At 47.4% G+C, this 19,256-nt stretch overlaps 1 protein-coding gene across 4 annotated transcripts in view; it reads right to left on the reverse strand.

Moving 5' to 3' along the window:
- Positions 1–19,256, reverse strand: part of FRMD4B (FERM domain containing 4B) — a 126,886-nt gene that overhangs the window by 67,311 nt on the left and 40,319 nt on the right. The window contains exon 1 of one of the 4 annotated variants that reach the window (XM_079317429.1): positions 8,348–8,980. The exons of 2 other annotated variants lie outside the window; for them this stretch is intronic. In XM_079317429.1, coding sequence (XP_079173555.1) covers positions 8,348–8,509 — 162 coding nt within the window. In that variant the 5' untranslated portion in view covers positions 8,510–8,980. Of the gene's footprint in view, positions 1–8,347; positions 8,981–19,256 lie in introns of those variants that run through there. One more of the 4 variants, XM_079317430.1, reaches the window with a different exon arrangement.

Raw genomic sequence — 19,256 nt, forward strand, 5'->3', positions numbered from 1 at the left:
CAGTTACTGGCCAAAGGCATAGCATAGATGCCAGTCCTGGGGCAGTGAGACACCTCAGTGTGGGGGTCTTGATCCCTGTGTCACTGCAGTGGCTGGGGATCCCCATGCTGGCAGCTCTCATCCCCCCTCCCAGCTCCTCCACCCCACACAGGTTCTGTGTAAAAACTTGGCACAGCACTAAAATTTCAAGCCATCCCCAGTCTGAGCCCCTCAGAGCAAGGCTGAGCCCTGTGGCAGCAGGACCAGCCCATCCAAAGGGATTCAGGAACAGAGATAAGCAGAGCCTGTCTGCTCAGCACACCCACCCTCCCCTCATCAGCACACACCCCCAGGTACAGCATTCCCAAAGGGATTTCCAGGGCTCAGGTCTGCTGCTGTAATGTGGGTGCTGCACTCTGGGGAGAGAACTGGGAGCATGGACACAGTTCACACCCTTGGCCATCCATCTGGACTTGCTCCACCTCTCCAGGAGTAAATAATCTCCCCCTGCTCCTTTCAGGCTGTTCTCTGAGTGCAAAACACTGAGCTCTACTTTGATTCCCTAGTTCCTTCCCCACAAGGCTTCACACACCCCCAGCTCTGACACAGCAGCACAAACTGGGTAACTGTGCCAGGCAGAGCCCAGGTGTCACACAGGCACAAACACAGCTCTCCTCAAAGAAAACAAACCACTGACACTGCCTTCACTGGAAATGAAATAAAACAGAACAATGAAGAACTGTGCACCCAAATCCAGGAAACTGCAACTTCCAGAGTTCCAACCTGACCTTCAGGCAGGTACACAAGAGGCACAAAGTCTCAAATTTACACCTGGAGTTACTTCAAAAATCTGAATGCTCTTATTCAGTTATTCATGCTCTTAAGTGATCAGTCACCATGCACACAGGACAAATTATGAACACTCTCCCAACCCAATTTTTAAAATCCAGGGATCTATTTTAATAAAAAAAAAAAATCAAGTTCAACACCTGGAACAAGCTAACTTGCTTTTCCCTGAAAGAAAACAGGTCAAATTTTGGACAGTAACACCTCAGATGTGGCTCCCTCTTCTCAGAGACCCTGGGGTTCTTTGGCCCAGCTGAAGTTCCCCAAACAGGAGTCTCTGTGCTCAGTGTTTGAGGCCAACAACAAGCTCCATGAAGCTGTAGAGAACTGTGTAAGGACAGAGCCTTCCCAAAAATGCTGGGGAGAGAAGCAGCACTGCCTGGTGCACCCATCACACAGGGTGAGTCAGCCCTGCTCCTCTCATCTCCCTAAATAACCATCAATCCAGACACCTCCAGAGGGCAGCTACCCCAGACACACTCAGGATGCAGAGAGGTGCCAGAGGTGCCTCACCCTCCTTGTTTAATTCAGAGGAACCAGCTTTGATCAAATAACCACCTCTTAAATAGCTGCAGACAAAGAGTTGTCTTTTTTCCCAAAGTTATTTCGTAAAAGACAACATGCTCATAGTCCTGAGACTACAAAAGCTTTCCACTCCACTCTCAATATCACAGGTTTCATGCAAAAACCATAAGCTGGCCCCACATCAGGCAGGAGGGTGCCAGGTCAGGTCCAGCCAGCTGGTCCAGACTGAACCAGCAACCTAAGAGGTAGCAGTGAGACAGATTTGGGAAAGGATTTCAGAGCAGCAAACTTGCATTTGTCTCCAAAACAGACTCCAAAGCCCCAAAAATAAGATGGAAAACAGACAGTGAGTCATGTTTCCTTAGAGAAATGATGTGAATGTTACCTGGGTGGTGCCAGCTTCTGCCCTGCTGGGATAACCACAGGGACAGGAATAGCTGGAGAAGAGAGCACAGCTCCTTGGAGATCCATGGCTTCCAAACAAACACAGGGCTGCATAATTCAGATGTACAGAGAACTTTTTTTTAACTGAGAAAAAATAGAGTTTAAAATAAATACAGCACACCTGTAAGAGGGTGGAAGCTGGTGGAGTTGAGCACAGAGAAATCTCTGCAACTCTGAGGCATGAATGAGCTGAATTTGGGGCCAGCAGTGACACAATCCTTCACTCAAGGGTGACCCTACAGAAAATACAGCACACCCCAGCCCCCCCAGCAAAGAGAACAGATGCAGAGTTTGATAGGAGAGAGGAATTACTGCCATTTTCACTATGGCTTAACAAACACACCCTGCTCCAAACCTCACACCCTCTGCCCAGCCCACATCTCCCTGCCTGGAAACCTCTGGACCAAGCCAAGGTGAAGCCAGGATGCTCAGGAACCAGCACATCACCAGCAGGGCCATGGGTGGGAGTGCAGTGACTTCTCCAGCCCCATTCCCAGCTCTGCTGGCACCACACTCCTGTCCCTGATGACCAGCAAGGAGATGCAAAAGCAACAGAAACATCACAGCATTAATCCCAGCATTGCTTGGACTGTCAAAGATGACTTTTAAAGGCTAAATCCAGCACATTCAAGCTCTTCTCAGCTTTTTGATGACACTTATTCTCCTCATCTCTTTCCCCAACACACTACTGATGTATGCTTAAATGAATGACAGATCAATTAGTGGGGAAAAGTGTACATGTGTATTTGTGTGTGGGAGGGTATTTAAGCTAATATATTCCAGCACTGATAGCTTTATCCTCTTTGCAGTCTCTGAGAATGAACTGGCCTCCATCTGTACAGAAGATTAGTAGAATCACTAATCACTAATTATGACTCAGAGGTTTTAAGAGCAATGCAGACTGTACAAGGGGTGGCCTGATTTTCAGAAAATGAGAGGACAAAGATAGCACAGTGTTATTTTAAGCACATGGACAGTCCATCCAAGATCACAAAGCACTGCAATGACAACAGCAGCAAAAGTGGTGACAGAGAGACAAACACTCAGAAGGACAAAAATTAAGCTCAGAAGAAACAGCACGTGCCTGAAACACTTTTAATTTACTTTTTAAATTTACCTTTTCATACAATTTGTGTCCAGCCAGAGCCTGCAAAGGCCAGGATGGAGATTTCTCCAGGCAAGCTCATACAGTGATACCTTTGTACAGGACTTTCTGCCTCTGGGAAGCAGTGCCAGCAACATTTGAAATCCAACGTATTTTGTGAGCTGCGTCACATCGAAGAGGAAAAATATTTATACAGGCCCAAGTGGTTTGTGAATAGAAGGCACTGTTTGAAACTGGCACCATGACATGCCAAAGGAAATGAGATGAAGTTCACAGTCTGGTTGTGAAGTTTGTCAGTGAGGGAAGAGGGAGAAGCCATTAAAAAAAAAAAAATACAAAATCATATTTTTGTTTGAACAAACTCTCTCAAACAGAAAACGCTATATCATGAGCTCAGATGGAAATGTATCTGGCAGAGAGCTCTGGAAAGCTGCTGTTGGAAGTGTGCAGAGCCAAGTTTAACTCAAAGCTGTCAGGAGGCAGTGCCCAGAGCTGGGGCTGTGCTCAGCCCTCCCAAAGTCCCAGCCATGGGGACACATCCACAGGTTTGGACATGATGGGAGTTTCAGCAGAGCCAAAGCTCTGCAGGTGACATATCAGCATCACTGCCTTAGGTCAGATCCCTTCAAAAAGAAAAACAGCTGGATGAAAGCAGCCAGAGCAAAGCTTTTCCAGGGTAACCAGTAATCCCCAGTGCACAAGTTTAAACCTTTGAAAGAACACAGACACATATTCAGTGTCCTCTAAAAAGATTTTCAAACTCTCTTTGAAAAGCCCTGACCTGCAAGAACACCTGAGGTGCTTCTGCTGAGCATCACTCCTGGGGTCTGTCTGGTGTGAAACAAAGTTCTGCCCTGACAATGCAACCCCAGCTTTGTCCCTCACCACTCCAGCACTGCTTTTGATCATTGCAAAAAGAGAAGGACAAAAAGGCCTCTCAATTTGTTGTCAGCATTTTTCATAATGAAAAGTTGAGGTGTGGTAGCAGAGGAAGCATGGTGCTCACTATCCAAACCAACTACGTTAGCACTGGAGGAAACAGAAGTCAGCAGCTTCCTCTCCTGCTCTCCACCCCAGGTACCATGGGCCAGACACACCAGCAAAGCTGATTCATTGTGCTGCATCAGCAGCATTTGTTCACTTCACACAGAGGAAATGACCTTTCAGAGGTTAAAAAGCACTTTGTCCAACAGACCCATACAAAAAGTTTATACTTTAATGCCATAATTTATCATCTAATTACAGTGCAATTGGTAATTTCAGTTACTCCTAAACTGCTTCATTACAGAGATGCTGCCATATCTGGCTGTACATCCAGCAGATCAATCACAACATGCCATTGTATTCTGCAGGGAGTTTGGGGACAGTTTTCCCAATTTCTTTACCACTTTGCATGGAGCAGACTGTCACACATTTAACCCTGACCCTAAACCATTTGCTTGACCAGCTTTTAATTTATAAGAGTTAGCTGCACCATTAAATAAAACTTGGATGCCTTGTCTCATTCTTGTGTTGTGGGATATACTGGTGGCAACTGGAATTGATACCTCAGAGGAAAACTTTGTGTCAATGCCCCAATAAAAACCAAGCCAGTGGTAATATAGGTAACTAAACGCAGGATAAATGTTGTCTCTAGAAGTTTTTGGCTTTGCAGCTGCTTATTAAACTCATTTATATAAAAATTTCAGTTTGTTTTACTGCTCTATAATTAAATCTAAGACAGGTGGCCTATAAAACCAGGATGTGGAGGGTCCTGCAGAAAGCTTTATTTGGGAATAGTATCAGGACACCTAGAAATGCCACGTTGCCCCATCTCAGGCATCAGGAGGGGCTCTGGGAACACCCCCCAAAGCCACAGCACTACGTGCCAGAGCTCCACAACAAAATACAGCCCTCAGTCCTTTCTCTGGTAGGAGATGGGAACCCTTGAGTGAACGTTTCTATGCTGAATTCTCATCCAGGAATTTTCCCAAGCCCTAAGAGCCCAAATAATTCATACTGACTTGCTGCTGTTAGAAACAAAAAGACCTGTGGCAGCTTTTCTATCAACTGTCTCTGCAAATCTGTTATTTCTAGGACAGGCTTGAAATGCTCCCTGCCATGGACAAGACAATGTTCCCTGGCATACAACCCAAGGGCTCAGAAAATCAACTCACAGTGCACAGCCCTTCCCCTGGTGAGGGTTCAGGGGTTATTTCAGAGTGAGACAGGACATCCCAGCAGTGCTTGGCTCACAAGCTCCTCCAGAGGAATGGGCTCTGGGCAAGTGGGACATGTCTTTTGGTAGGTGGGACAGATGATGGGAAGCATCCTGGAGCAAGGATCAGCTTGGGGAAGTGCCTGGACTGGGGCTGTGCCAGTGACCAGGTGAAACAACAGGTAAAACCTTGGAAAAGGTTTCCCACATACACGTGCCAGAAACACAAAGGCTAAGGTGACTGACAAAGGCTGGTTTGTGCCTGTTGGGGTGGGTTTTAGTTGTGCTTAAAGCTGCTAAGGCAGGTAAGGGCTTTATGCTGGCAGAGAGGATTGAGGCTGCCCTGCCAGCCGGCGCTGCCCCGTGACCTCCTCCACACCTGCCAAACCAGGTGGGGACCCCCAGACACACAGAGCTCTTTGTGGCTTCTCCCTGCTGCCACTCAGGCTCAGCTCTCCCACCAGGCTACCAAGCACTTTGCATTTTAAAAAGACTAAAAATCCCCCTCACCACAACAACACATGTAGGATTCCTTCACCCCAAAGAGATGGAATCCCACTTGCTCTTTCACCACAAAAATGTACTGATGGTTATATAGACACTTACTGGCAGCATCTAAGTCACATGAAAATAGCCACTGGCCCACAAAGTGTGATCCCCAAATACTGCTCAAAGCAAACTGAGCCTTCCAGGGCTGATCAGCAGCACAAGTCCCTGTCACCTCACATGTCCCTTGCATGCAGCTCAGGGGAAGTTCTGCCTGGTGTCCTGATCTGACACTGTCCAGGGAGCCCTCAGAGAGGGGGAAAGCCTATGTTTAGCCAAAAAGAACCTCTATATGAAACCCATGATATTTTTCACATCTGCAATATGAATGCAAAGGAACTACAGAAATATGAGTCCAAGGTGGGAAATGTTAAGCACCTGTCCAGAAGTTCATTTTAATAATAACGCAGGGCAAAAAAGGTATTTTCACGTGGTTGCAATAACTACCAGACTTGTGGGAAAAAATCTGAGAGGACAAATAGCATCTCTGGCAGTGATACCTTTCTTACAAAGAACAGGAGAAAACAATTTGCTCAAGGCAATGCAGGATCTGTAGTAATGATGGGATAAAAAAATCTCAAACCCAAGATTAGAGTCCTGTCCCACAGAAACTGCAACATCCACTTCCTCAGAGGAACAATCCCATGGAGTGCTCTGCACTGCTTGTGCTGCTCCTGAGCCTGAGGTGAGGAAATATAACCCAGGGTGGCTCATGCAAGGAACACCCAGTGACTGTCTCTAGCTGGTTCCATAGCTTGAAGTGCTTCAAAAATTAAGAAAACCAGTGTGATTCAGGCTGTTGCAGGGCTCTGGTATCTGAGAAATTGGGGGACATTTAACACTGTGTGCTCAGTCCTGCACTCACTGGACTCAGCCAGAGGTTTGAGCAGCTGAGAGCCAAGACTTCAGCACAAAAAGCAAAGTGTTACACAGCCCAACAAGGAAGAGCTGCAGAGCATTCTTTCAGCCATCTCACTTTAATACATCCCAAATTACCACTAGCAAATTCCTGTTGTTAAAATGTGAGAGCTACCTTGCTCCTGTCAGGTTTCACTTCCCAAGGAAGACTCTCAGAGCAACAGGTCCCTTCATGTTCCCAGCAGGACAAGCTGTGGCCAGAGGGGAAGGGGCACTCCCTGTCCACTTCCCTGGCTCAAGGTCTGCCTGGAAGGATGAGAGAAGGACCAATCTTCTCTTTTCACCCATTTTCACATCCTCACTTTCAGACACAAGCACATGTCAGTGACGCTTTTCACAAAGAAAAGACAAGACAAAGCAGCCACTAGGACCCAGTAAGTTTGGGCAGAGATACAGCTACTCTTTGTTTTGAAAAAAATCTCCTTTCTCCTCAAGCCAGCCATCAGAGTTTGGCAGCTGAACAGGCTGAATACAGCTGTTGTCAGAGTTGGTCCTCACCAAGCCTTTATTCCAGCCCTGGAGGGATGGGGTTTACCTCCAAGAGGATGCAATGGAGAGGGAAGGCAGCCTGAGCTGCATGCTCTTTATGTGAATGGACCCTAAAAATAACACCCACACAGCACAGGTGTAGCTGGATTTTACTTAGAGAGGAAGAAGAGTCAGGACTGCATGTCACCACATTCCTACAGGTCAGTGAAGGTGGGAAAAGAAGAGCAATGATGCCTTTACTCCTGCATTCCCTAACTAGTCATGATCCATGTGCAGATCCATATCCATGGTGACACCTGTACCACACAGTGTTTCCATACATCATCTGCCCAAGATACATTCTACCCTGTAAAGCTGCTCTCCCACTCCTGAGCCTACCCTAAAGCTAAACACCAACAGATCACTTTAGGATTAAACAGGCACAGATGTCCTGTTAGCATGACTTTCCCATGGAAGTTGCATCCTGGTGGCTCTGGAGAGCTGTTTGCTACGAGATGTGTCATTCTCTGTATTGCAACACAACAGGGAAAGGGGAGAAGCTGCTTTGAAATATTCACCCTGATGTAGCAAACACAGAGTGAAGCTGAGAGCAGGCACGCAGCACAAGTTCACATGCAAGACAGAAATAATGACACAGAGAAATAAACTGCCAGCAAAAACAGACTGGAAAAAGAGTGACACCACCCTCACTGCAACTAAATACCACAATAACTGCAAGTACAGGGCTGTGTTCCCTGCCTGCACGAAGGGGAGCCCCTCAATTGCCCTTCCAGGACTCACTGCACCCTTCCCAAGCAGCAATCCATCCCCTGCCATGCAAAGGACTCTCACGTTACAAGCTGCCGCTATTCAGTGACACGAACACAGCAGAAACAGCCTCAGCCAGTGTCCCATGGGAGCATCGTGCTCCGAGTGCCCGGGCAGAGAGGGGCTCTGTCCCCAGATCCCGAGGGCAAGGATGCTGACAGCAGCAAGAGGGGCTCCCAGCAGGTGCTGTATGGGGGGCAGCCAGCTGCCAAAACACCTGTAGATTGACCGATAAAACCCAACAGGCACAGAAAACCTCTCCCCCCAAACTCTGAATTGAGGCACTTTGAAAGCAACACCGGGATGAGCTCAGAGCCAGGATCCCCTGAGCACCTTCCCTCGCTGCTCCTCACCCATCGCAGCCACCTCGCCGGGGATGCGCTGAGGAACCAGCCCGCGGGCACAGCGCGCACGCAGCCAGCCAGGAGCCGGGATGCCGCTGCAGGAAAAAGCCGGGACGATGAGCCGGGCTCGTTCTACATTTCATTTACCTGGTAGACATCGCGGAGGCCACACCAGGCTCGCAGCGCCTGCCGGCACGCCCGCAGCCGCGCCGCGTACCATCGCCGCAGCGCTGCCACCGTCACGGTCCAGACGAAGCGGCTGCCGCTGAACAGCACATCCTCCACCCCGCACATGAACACCGAGCCCATGGCACTGCTCCGCTCCAGCGCGGCCCCGGCCCGCTGGCTGCTCCCGCTCAGACGCCCGGCATGGGTGAGGCTGCCCGGATTTATTGGGCAGCGCTGCCGCACGCAGCCGGGGTCAAGCCTTCGAACAAACTCCTCTTTCACGGCGCTTCCTGGGCAGATTCCCAGGCATGCCCCGGCTCCTGACGCCCAGCCAGCGGCTGCAGTAGCTCAGCCCTACCAGCAGCTCACACAGCAGCCTTGTCCTTAGCAGCTTATATAAAGCTCTGTTAAGCTCCAGTAGCTAGCACTATGTTTTCTAATTAAATTTTAACCCTTTTGCCATACGCCCTGACAACAAGCCCATTTAGATGCTGCGGGAGCAGAGGAAGGCGCTCGCCGGCGTTGAGCGCTGCCGCACTCGAGTGAGCTGGGCAGGCGCTCCGCACACGAATCCCGCGCTGTCTGCCTCCAACACCTCATTATCCGCTATACAGGGAACAAAGCTGTCATCGTTTTCTCCCGGCTGAGCCCGTGCTCAAATTATACAGTAGGAATCCTACTTGAAAAAGGCACTTCTGGGAACCAGCGAGTGGAGGAAAGCGGGGGCAGGAGGGGTGTGGAAAACAGTCCTATCAGTCCTGCAGAAATAGAATAGCCTGAAAGAGACCTTAAAGTTCATATTGCTCCAAACCCCCTGCTATGGGCAGGGACACCTTCCACTAGAGCAGGTTACTCAGAGCCCCATCCAGCCTGCCTTCGAACACAACTTGTGCCAGTGCCTCACGGTGAAAGAGATGCACTAACTTCTCTTCCAACAAATACCAACAGCACAGAGCCATCCCTCTGTTCAACACTTCCCCTTGGTTGTTGCATCGTACGGGTAAAACACCCCAAACGTGCTGAAGAGATTACTTGCTCTACTCTTAAACTCCATTAACACAGCACTTGCTGCATGAAAAACAAAGCTGGGCATTGTAGCCGAGCCCTTCACAACAGCCCACAGCAAATAAACACTGCAATAATAACCCACAAGAGACTCCAGCCTTGCCTCGAGCCAGTTTGAAATTAAACAGCACCCTGCTCTTCTGGGGCTTACAGTGTTAAAGCTCCCAAGCTGAACCTTCCATTTGAGCACTTTTCCCTATTACAAGCTAAAGGAGGGTGGAAGTAGAAGGATGATTAATCTTTTTTAAAAAAACCCTTAGAGGTTTTGACACTTTCTGAGCTTTTTGGGACAGAAGCTGCAGGGAGCCCAACATCCATCAGCACCTTGTTGAAGAAACTATGCAAGGAGCAGAATTTTGGCTAAAATCATCAGCAATGCTGACCTCTAAGAGTAAACTCTCGTGCTGTGCAATGAGTGGGGCAGAGCAGCTTGCACACAGGCTGGGTGGGAGAGCTAAATCCCATGGCATTGCTTCCCATCAAATGGCCCCCACGGGAGGAAGACACCTGCATGCCCACAGCACAGTGGAGTGTTCACAAACCCCACCTCATTGCTTGTTAATCAGCCTGCTCCGTGCTGCAGGAGTCTCACAGAGCTGCTGTGGCAGTGGGTGATGTCATTCTGCAGACAGATGACTGCCTGCCTGAGACAGACTTTGGACCTGTGTCTCCAAGATCACCCTCTTCCCTTTCATGCATAACAGAGTGAAAGCAGCCCTGATCCTCTTGGTGCTGGTATCCCTTGGCTGTGCTGTTGCCAGGGAGTTTTGGTCCCTTCAAGTCTTGCTGTCACATGTGGAAAACAACAACCATATTTCATATGGATAAGAAGCTGCTACAAAGTGAGCTGAAGCAGAGGAGGATATGGCTTCTTGTAACAAGAGACAAGAGATTTGGGCTCTACATTGAAATCCAGCATCCCTATTCCCACTCCAAGTGTTTTATCATTCCCTCTGGAATTACATAGAGCCTGTGGCCACAAAAAATCTTCCTTCTCCAGTGTTGCCCACCACTGTGTTTAGAGGACTTTGACAGCAATCCACAGGTACTAAATAGAAAAGGTTTCCCTCTTCCACTGGGAGGGAATGGTGACAAATATCCACGAGGTTATTCCAATAACCTGAGCCAGTACCAGTGCCAGGCTTGGCAGCAGGGAATTGCCATTCCCTCACAGAATGCAGCTTTGGAGAAGAATCAGCCAGGAAATCTCCAATGGCATCCGTTCACTGCAGTCAATTCATATCCAAATTTAAACACAGAGATAAAAGAAAAAAAAAAAAATCCAGTTTTAAAATGCCATTTCTAAAAGAAAAGAAAAGAGCCCTTGTAGCTAAAGAAAAAGTGCAGGGAACAGCCCTGTCCTATGCCAGGAAAATCCAACCAACCCACTAGGAAAAGTTTATGTGGTTTTGTGCTGTGCTGCCCTCAGTGCCTTTTTGTTTTGCCTTTTTTTCCCCCATTGCCTAAATTGATTGAAAAATAAGGATGATGATTTTCTCCTGTAACAGAGCAGATTTGTGCTAAGCTTTTTCAGTTTTGGGTTTGTTTACATGTTTGTTTTTTTTTCAATTGCTCCATGATCCATATCTTTTACACTTAACTTACATGTTCTGCACAGTTATTCTTTATGGTTCACAAACTCCTGAGCAATGGCCTCAAATGCTCCATCTCAGAAGGCAGAGCCACAGATACTCAGGTGTTCCTTCCCCACCCTTATTCAGGGCACATGGACTTCCACTCCAATTTCATGAATAGAAACTTCACCATTTTTTCATCCCTTTGACAGATGAAGTAGGTGATAAAACAAGTAAGAATTAAGTCCCATCAGCTTCCCAGCTGACCCAAGTACAGGAGTGCACTGTCCCTTGAACTTGGATAAACACACACAGAAGAAAAAAAGAGTAAAGAAAGTTTGTGATGCAAAAAGCAGCTAAATGCAATTTAGAATAATTTTGGTGGAGTTGTGTGCAGCTGATGAATTATCCATTCACATCAGTCTTAGTCTTTTATTGACTTCCACTCTAAGAACCTGATTGCAAGTGGGTTAGTTTGAAATACCTAAATAATACCCAGGCTCCTTTAGAGTCAGAACAAAAACCAAAACTCAGCAGGGGAAAGTCAGCAGGATAAATACCCAGGTGGTTTCCAAAGACTGCACCATCCAGATTCCTATTCTGTGAGGAGAAGGAGGGGGAGAGAGAGCTCTCAGAAAGTGTCTTTGTAGATATATGTACCACTGTCAGGGGAGCACAAGAGACAGCTCCTGCAGATCTGTTTGATGTACAGTCATATGAACAACACAGCATTCATTGCTGATAAGGAATAAGCCTACACAACAGTGATCTAAGGAGAATGTCACTTTAAAAGGCAATAGAAAACTTGATGTGTGGCAGACATGCTTCTCCTCACATTATTGACTGCAGATCCAGAATAATGAGTAATAAAAAGGACAAAGGTTTGCTACCAACATAATAGGAAAAGATGATCCCAAGTGGATTCTCAGGCTTCCTTGCATGTTATCTTCTATGCCAAAATTAATGGAATGAACTTAGCTGAATTCCTGCTCCTCTTTTCAAAGTTGCTGATATGAAGTTCACATGAATAAAGAATTCATCTGTCTGTGAGGCCAGAGGACAAGAGCATCAATCTGCTTTTAAATCTACAATGCAGTATTGCTCCTAGATAGGACTTTTGATTAGGCATACAGGAAAGGATATGCACACACAAAATCCCTGGTGATAGCTAATGAAATTAAAGCTTTGATCATTTTCAGTCTCTGAACCTTCCACAAAAAAGGTGAGTTATTGTGCAGATGCATAAAATGCTGAATTCTCCAGGCTCACAGGTATCTGTCCTGACCAGAGCTTTAAAGCATGCTCTAATCCATAATTAGCACTCATATTGACTACACCTGATTGCAGCCAATATTTGTAGCATTCTGTAGAGCAAGCAGTAAAGTTCAGGGAAAACAAAACAAAACAAAAACAAAAAAAACACTGAGAGCCCTCACAAAGTTGTGAGAGAATTCTGTTTCATGGCACACACCACTATTGACATCTGCTGTTACCTCAGCTCCAGGGGCTCCATCCCTCAAGCCCTGGTGGGCTCAGGGCAATGAGAAGCATCACTGAGATCCTTGCTAGGACCCAAAATCCTCATTGTCCTTTGAATTCCCACCAGGAACCATTTGCAGTCCCACCTCAGCCTGCCTCACCCAGACGTGTTTCTCCTTTCTGTACAAATCTGTGCAGATCTGCATGAAAATCTTCTCATTTGGCTCAAGTTAGAAGCCACACAATTACACTGCCTTGAATAATAAACTTAAGAACTGCTCCAAGGTGCTGTTTCATGAGCATGAACAACAGGATTACTTGGGAATTAGGACTTTCAGACAATGCTGAAGGCTGCATATCCCCTGCAACTTTATTTTTTAAATTCCTATCATGAACCAAGCCTGTCAAGCTGTGAGTATTAATGCAATTAACCCCAAATAAAGATGAAGTGACTTTTCAAAAATAGGTTTTGCTACACTCTGGCCCTTAATTACCAACTTAAATATAAAGTGAAAAGCAGACATTGGGCTCTGATGTTCTAACCTCTCAGTACATAAGATGCTTAAGCAGCAGCACCAGTGCACAGGATAAGTCTGTAATCCAACCTGCCCTGACAGAGAGCTTTTAACACAATATTCAACTTCTGGTAAAAGTGTTTGCAAACCAATTTGGTTCCTTGAAATTATCAAAAAGAATTAATCATTATGTGCCTCTAACTAACCCACTTAATCCTTTGTATTACAAGAAATCTGGAGACCTCTCAGAAATTAAGTCTACACTTCCACAAAGATTTATTTACTGTCATTCATATTATCAAACTTTAATTTAGAATGAATGAAAGGGCCAGGCTAGTCTCCTTTAAGGCTAACAGCAACATCCAGTGTAGCTATTTATTTATCAGGTTCTACACCAGGAATTTCAATTCCCAGCTTTTGCCCACTGAGCTGCACCTATGTCAAGTGTCTGATGTAGCTGAAAGCCACAACTACACCCAAAATGATCCACAGCTCCAGAGGGTGACTGATACCTCATTTCCTCTGTGGATGAGGCAGTGTTGGGCACAGCCTCTAATAAGCTTATTTAGCAGCAGCCTTCCATATTTCTAAATGAGGTGCTGATGTTTTTCCTCATCTCACAGAGCCTGGGCTATATTATATTGCTCCACACTAGTAATATAAACATAACACTGTGACAAACACATTTTTAAAGATGAACAGTCACTGTGCCAGAAACACAAATTTCCTGCAGTCTGGATCCCGTAGTAAACTAATTAGCACTTCACATTAGAAATGAAGTGCCACAGTCTTTTAACTTTATAAATGATTAAGAAGCTGCTGTCTGATTCCTCAAACAGCAAATTTCGTACCTGCCATCCCCAGAACTACAAAATCAGGTCAGGTTCAAAACAAGTAGCAGATGCTCCAGTTTCACAAGTCAGGGTTTATCATTTGCACTACACCACCTTATCACCACCAGAACAACATCACCCAGTTTTCAGAGCACAAACCCAGTTCCTCCAGTAGCCTCTGGCCAGTGCAGCAGGGCTGTAATTTGGCACAGCCACTGGCTTCAGTGGAAGCTCACGTGCCCCAGCAGTCAGGTGGGGATGTTCAGGGAGTACGTGACACCTGGCAGCAGGGAGCAGGACTCCTAATGCAGGCCACTATTAACACTTACAAATGGTATTCAGATTTTTGTAAACATGTAAACAGCCTCAAAGTCAGTTTGCACTGAAAAGATACCTAGCAGGGATAAACAGCCCAGACTTGTGGGGAAAGAAGGATGAGGAAATGGGAGAAAAGAGTTTGATCTCCAGCTGAGAGAGGATTTGTCTCTATCACACACAACAGAGCCTGTGAATGTTTTCCAATTACACATTTATGTCCTTCCTCAGCCACATGGGTGACGACCAGCAGAGCAGATGGGGACTGGCAGGAAGGCTGACATCTACCCAGCCACTGTCTGCACCTCTCTGGGCACAGAGACCTGTCCAGGGACACAGCACAGCAGGTCAGGAAGTGGCACTGCCTTACTGCTCCAGGGTGGGGCAGGGCTCTGGAAAATCACTCTCTTTTCTCTGCTTCATGGGAAGGGCTTCCTTCTCAAGGAAAGCTCCTTCAGGAGGGGAGAGTCACTGACATGGGAAATCATCCTGCACTTGGTGCTGCTCCCAAGTCACATCTGGAGGAAACAAGAGATCAAACAGCACAGGGTGGAAACACAGAGCATCCTCAGAGACTGGCATCACCAGCACCCTCCCAGAGAGGGCTTCACCCAGAGCCTCCCTGGGACTGAGCTGCCAGAGGAAATGATTCACAGCCCCCTGTGAGAGGGAGGACACCCCAACCCCAGCTCAGGGCTATCCTTCTGGGAAGCATCCTCAGGAAGTGATGGCACAGGGGGGAGAGACTGTGCTGCCCTTGGAAGCTGAGGCAGGAAGAGTAATTTCTCTCCAAGCTGCTGATTTCACCTCACTGCTTCCTAACTGGGTCCCAGCCCAGCAGCAGGTCACTCTCACTCCCATGCAGGCTGTGCCCTGCCTCCTGCCCCAACAGCAGCCCTCAGACATGGTCCCCAAGCCTGGCAGGGGACAAGGAGCCTCCAAAGAGGGGCTGAGACCCTGCAGAGCAAGGGACAAGCAGCTGTCACACCCCATGAAAATAAATCATGGAAAACGCCCTCTACATCTCCAATCTCAGTGGTCTTGTACCTCTACCTCCCTCTAACTGGCAGGGGGGAGCAATAAAATGCACTAAATACTTTTAGCATCCTAGTTTTTGAGGTAAAACTGTAACACAGAGTAACTGACACCATGCTGACAAAATTTCTACCTCCTGTGCCCAATTATTCAGGTGAGTCAGTGGAGTCCCTTCAGTCCCACCCAGCCCTGCTGCAGCAGAGTCCCAGCAGCTGGAGCAATGCCCAGCCCCTCTTGTGGCTGCACCCTCCTGTCCATCACCTCCCTGGAGCCATGAGATGCTCCAGGCTCTTATCAGAGAAGTGGCTTCAAAGGAGGAACAAAGGGCTGCAGGCAGGTGACACATCCAGCCCCACTGGTTTGTCCCACACTCCCTGGCAGCAGCAGGGTTCCCTCCTCAGCTCTGGTCACTCAGGTGGACACTGTTCCCCAAGAGGTGCCACACCTGCTCAGCTTCCCTCAGGCACCACGATGGATGCTGCCACTGCCCTGCTAATGCCCCAGACAAAAATGGGCCAGCGTCTCCTTCATTTTGAGTCGTCAAGGAGTATTAAAGGGAGCCTGGAGAAGCCAGGTAATTATTTCTGGATGAAGTATTTCACAGTAGATAGAAGGACGTGAGGAGCGTGAACAGCCACGGCTGCCCCAGCTTTATGATTATTTTATGGCCTCGTTAATCTGTGGCAAATGGGGCAGAATTACTACATAACCTAAATACTGGGCAGAGATCTACAGCTCTGTAAGAGGAAACATAAATGAGATAGTAAAATTTCAGCATTTTGCATGATATATGTGGACAAAAAGACAAAAATAAGAACCCAAACCTACCAGTTTCCTGACAAGAATCTTTTAAAGAGTGAGAATAAGCGATATCCAACTCTTATAATTATATCCTCAGTGCATTCATTCTCTGAGGATGAGTAACTCAGGATGCTGTAGCCTCCAGAAAAATCATGACTCAGAGCAATGCTCTGCCCTTGATTAGACTCCATGGGTCATGGCTAGCCCAGGGAAGGTGAGCACTTAGGAAAGGACTTGCCCTTGCCCATGTACCTGCTCAGATGACAGAGTTCAGATCACTGCATTCCAAACACCAACATGAACCAAGACAACATCTTGGATGCCTTTGTGCTTCTCCCTATCCCCAGTTCCAGGTCACAAACCCAGCAGAGCAGGATTCACTTCCATTCAGCATTTGGCACAGCAGAGCACCAGTACTGACACAAGCATCCCATAAAATTCCATTTAAAGTAAGCCATCCCCATGGCTGCTGGCTGGCAGCAGAGCAGCTGATGCTGTCCCAGGCCACCAGCACTCACTTCATCCCCCCCAGGCCACAGCCCCACCACTCCTGCATGCCAAAGAGAATGGTCCTGTGGATATTTTCATCTGGGATTTCATCTGCACAACCTGTAGACAACAGATCTTATTGCACCTGCTATAGGTGAGGTCAGTTCAGATGCTTTTGAGGCAGAGCTGTGCATTTTCCCAGCCAGGAGAGAATCACTAAGCGGTAGAAAGAGAGAGTAATTGTTAATACAGAAGGCAAAAAGAAATTGGTTTTATAAATCTACATAATAAATTGCTAGCACTTTTGGTGCTATGGACTGATGTTTTTTGTGAACACAGGTCTGCTGCAATTGCACTTCCAAAGCTAGGAAACACAAAAACAACATTTCACAATGTCTCATCTGTTGCTACAACAATTAGTGCCTCATTTTATTAACAAAGTACCTGCACAGTGCTCATTTACCAGCTCTGGACAAATAAATGGGCAATAACCATCTAAAATTTGAAAGAAGGCAGGTTGGGATGTCCTGTTGTTAGACCAGATGAGCTGTGGTTTAAAGCATCTCTTGAAGGTGAGCCTGGGTTCAGGGTGTTTGGCTGTGGAGAAGGAAACAAGCTGAGCAGCTCATGGCACTGTCCCAAAAAGGGGTCACTTTGTGACTGTGGGGGTGCAAGGAGCAGCTGATCCAAAGGAGAAGAAGAAAGAGCAGCCATTGAAAGGATGTTTTTATCCTCAGAAGGCATCCAAAACAAACAAGCAGCATGCCATGGGCCTGATCCAAAGGCCATAGAAATCCATGGAGAGGCTCCAGCTGCCCTCAATGGCTCAGGGGAGGCCAGGGATGCCTTGGGAGCCCCTCGTGCTGCCCCACCAACAAACAGCTCCCCACCTCCTGCAGCTCCTCCTGCCACTGCTGCTCTGTTCTTAGCCCCAGCAGGCATTCTGCAGCCATTAGCTATTCAAGCCACTCAAATAATACTGAATATACTTCTATAAAATTAATTTTTTTTTTTTAGCCAGCCCAAGGAACTTATACAAGTCGTGAATCCATTGCTGATGTAGCTGTGGCCCACAAAATCTGCACCAAAAACCTGAACCATAACTCTGCCTCTGTGCTTCACAAGGCTCCTTCTGGAGCCACCACACAGCTCAGTCCTCTCCCATTTGCCACCCTTGTGTTTGCCCTGGAGCTTTCAGGAGCTGGACAAGAAATCTGCACCGATACTACAAAAAATCCCAAATTCTTCTTGCCAAGACAGGTCAAGTTTAGACAACACATTTTTCACGTTCAAGCTGAGCAAAGCTCCTTCAAACCCATGAGTCCTGATCCAATTTCCCCTCCCTTTTCATAAAGAAATCACCAGGAGAAAAGCCTGATGCCAGCAGTGGTATCAGTTGCTGCAGGGTGGGAGCAGGGGCAGGGTGGGAACAGTGACGTTGGGAAATGTCAGAAACACAAACAATGAGGAAGGAAGAGGGAGGGGAAGGTGGAGAGGGTGGCTGGGATGGCCAGAGGGGCTGATTCAGCCCGTTGAGGTCAGCAGGGTGAGGTGCTGGGCAGGGAGCCTTGTCCCTGCCAGGTGAGGCTCACCCACACCTGGCCCTGTTCTCACAGCCCCACCAGACACATGGGGCACAGCAGCTCCCCCCTGCCAGCACATCTGTCCCCACAGCTGGAGGCCATGGCCAGATCCACAGGAAAAACTGTGCAAGCCCTTATCCCAGTACTTGTGCAGGGTGTCACCTCAGCCCAGAACTCAGTCACTTATTTTTCAGCTAACTGGGGACAGGCAATGGTAAAGCCCATTCTCCCATTTTGCCAAAGCACTGTTGATAAAACAGGCTGTTAAAACTCAATATACTTTGGATCCAGTGCTTTGTTCTGGTTTTTAACTCCTTTCAACTTTTCCCTCATCACCTTGGCAAAAAGGGAAGCAGAGCAGACATGCTGAGAGTGAAGCTTTAGCCCAGCCAGGCTCCCCACAGCTTCCTAATCTCTCTTCTGGCCATCCTGCAGCAGCACAAACTCCCCAATGGGGGTCAATCTGAGACCATTCATACTCTTTAAAAGTTATTCCTGCTGTAATGGGCACAAATGAGAATTCTGCATTTGTTAACAATTATCTCAGGCAATAACTTCAGTCTCCCCCTTGCTTCCAATGGAAACAATACAGGACTGAGCAGTACCTGTTGGCAGAGAAATTTCTAAATAGATGGACAAGAGGGTTAAAATGGTTTCCTAAAGAAATCCCATTGTTTTCCTCTCCCCACACCCTTGGGATGTAAAGCAGACTTGAGCACTGCCCTTGCCATTATCAGAGCTGTGATTCAATCAGCATTTCATGGTCCTAATTAACGAGTGTTTGTTTTCATGGGTGTGATTCCTCACTTGCCAAGACTGCAGAATTAGAATGCATTTTCCTCTTCCTCCTTGGAGAGGACATGAGACCTCAACCAGGGAAAGGAAACCATTTGGAGCAGGAAGAGGATGCTTGGAAGTAGAACTGGGGTGCTTATATTGGGCCCATTCGGAGGTCAGAGGAGAAAACTGACTTTTTTTTTTTTTTAAAGTCTGCCGCTCTCATTCACATTAATGGGCAAAATTATAGCACAAAAGGCCTGTTTGAGCAGGTTCTCTGTCCTGCCCAGCTGGTCCTGGAGGATGCTTCCCAAAAACCCTGCTCTCATCCTGTGCACATGGCTGGAGGGGGACAGGGGACATCCAGCCCAGGGAAACCAGAGCACCTGATCCTCCTCTCCCTACAGTTCTACATCAGGAGG

This window comes from Erithacus rubecula (assembly GCF_903797595.1).
Source record: "Erithacus rubecula genome assembly, chromosome: 13".
NCBI lineage: Eukaryota > Metazoa > Chordata > Aves > Passeriformes > Muscicapidae > Erithacus > Erithacus rubecula.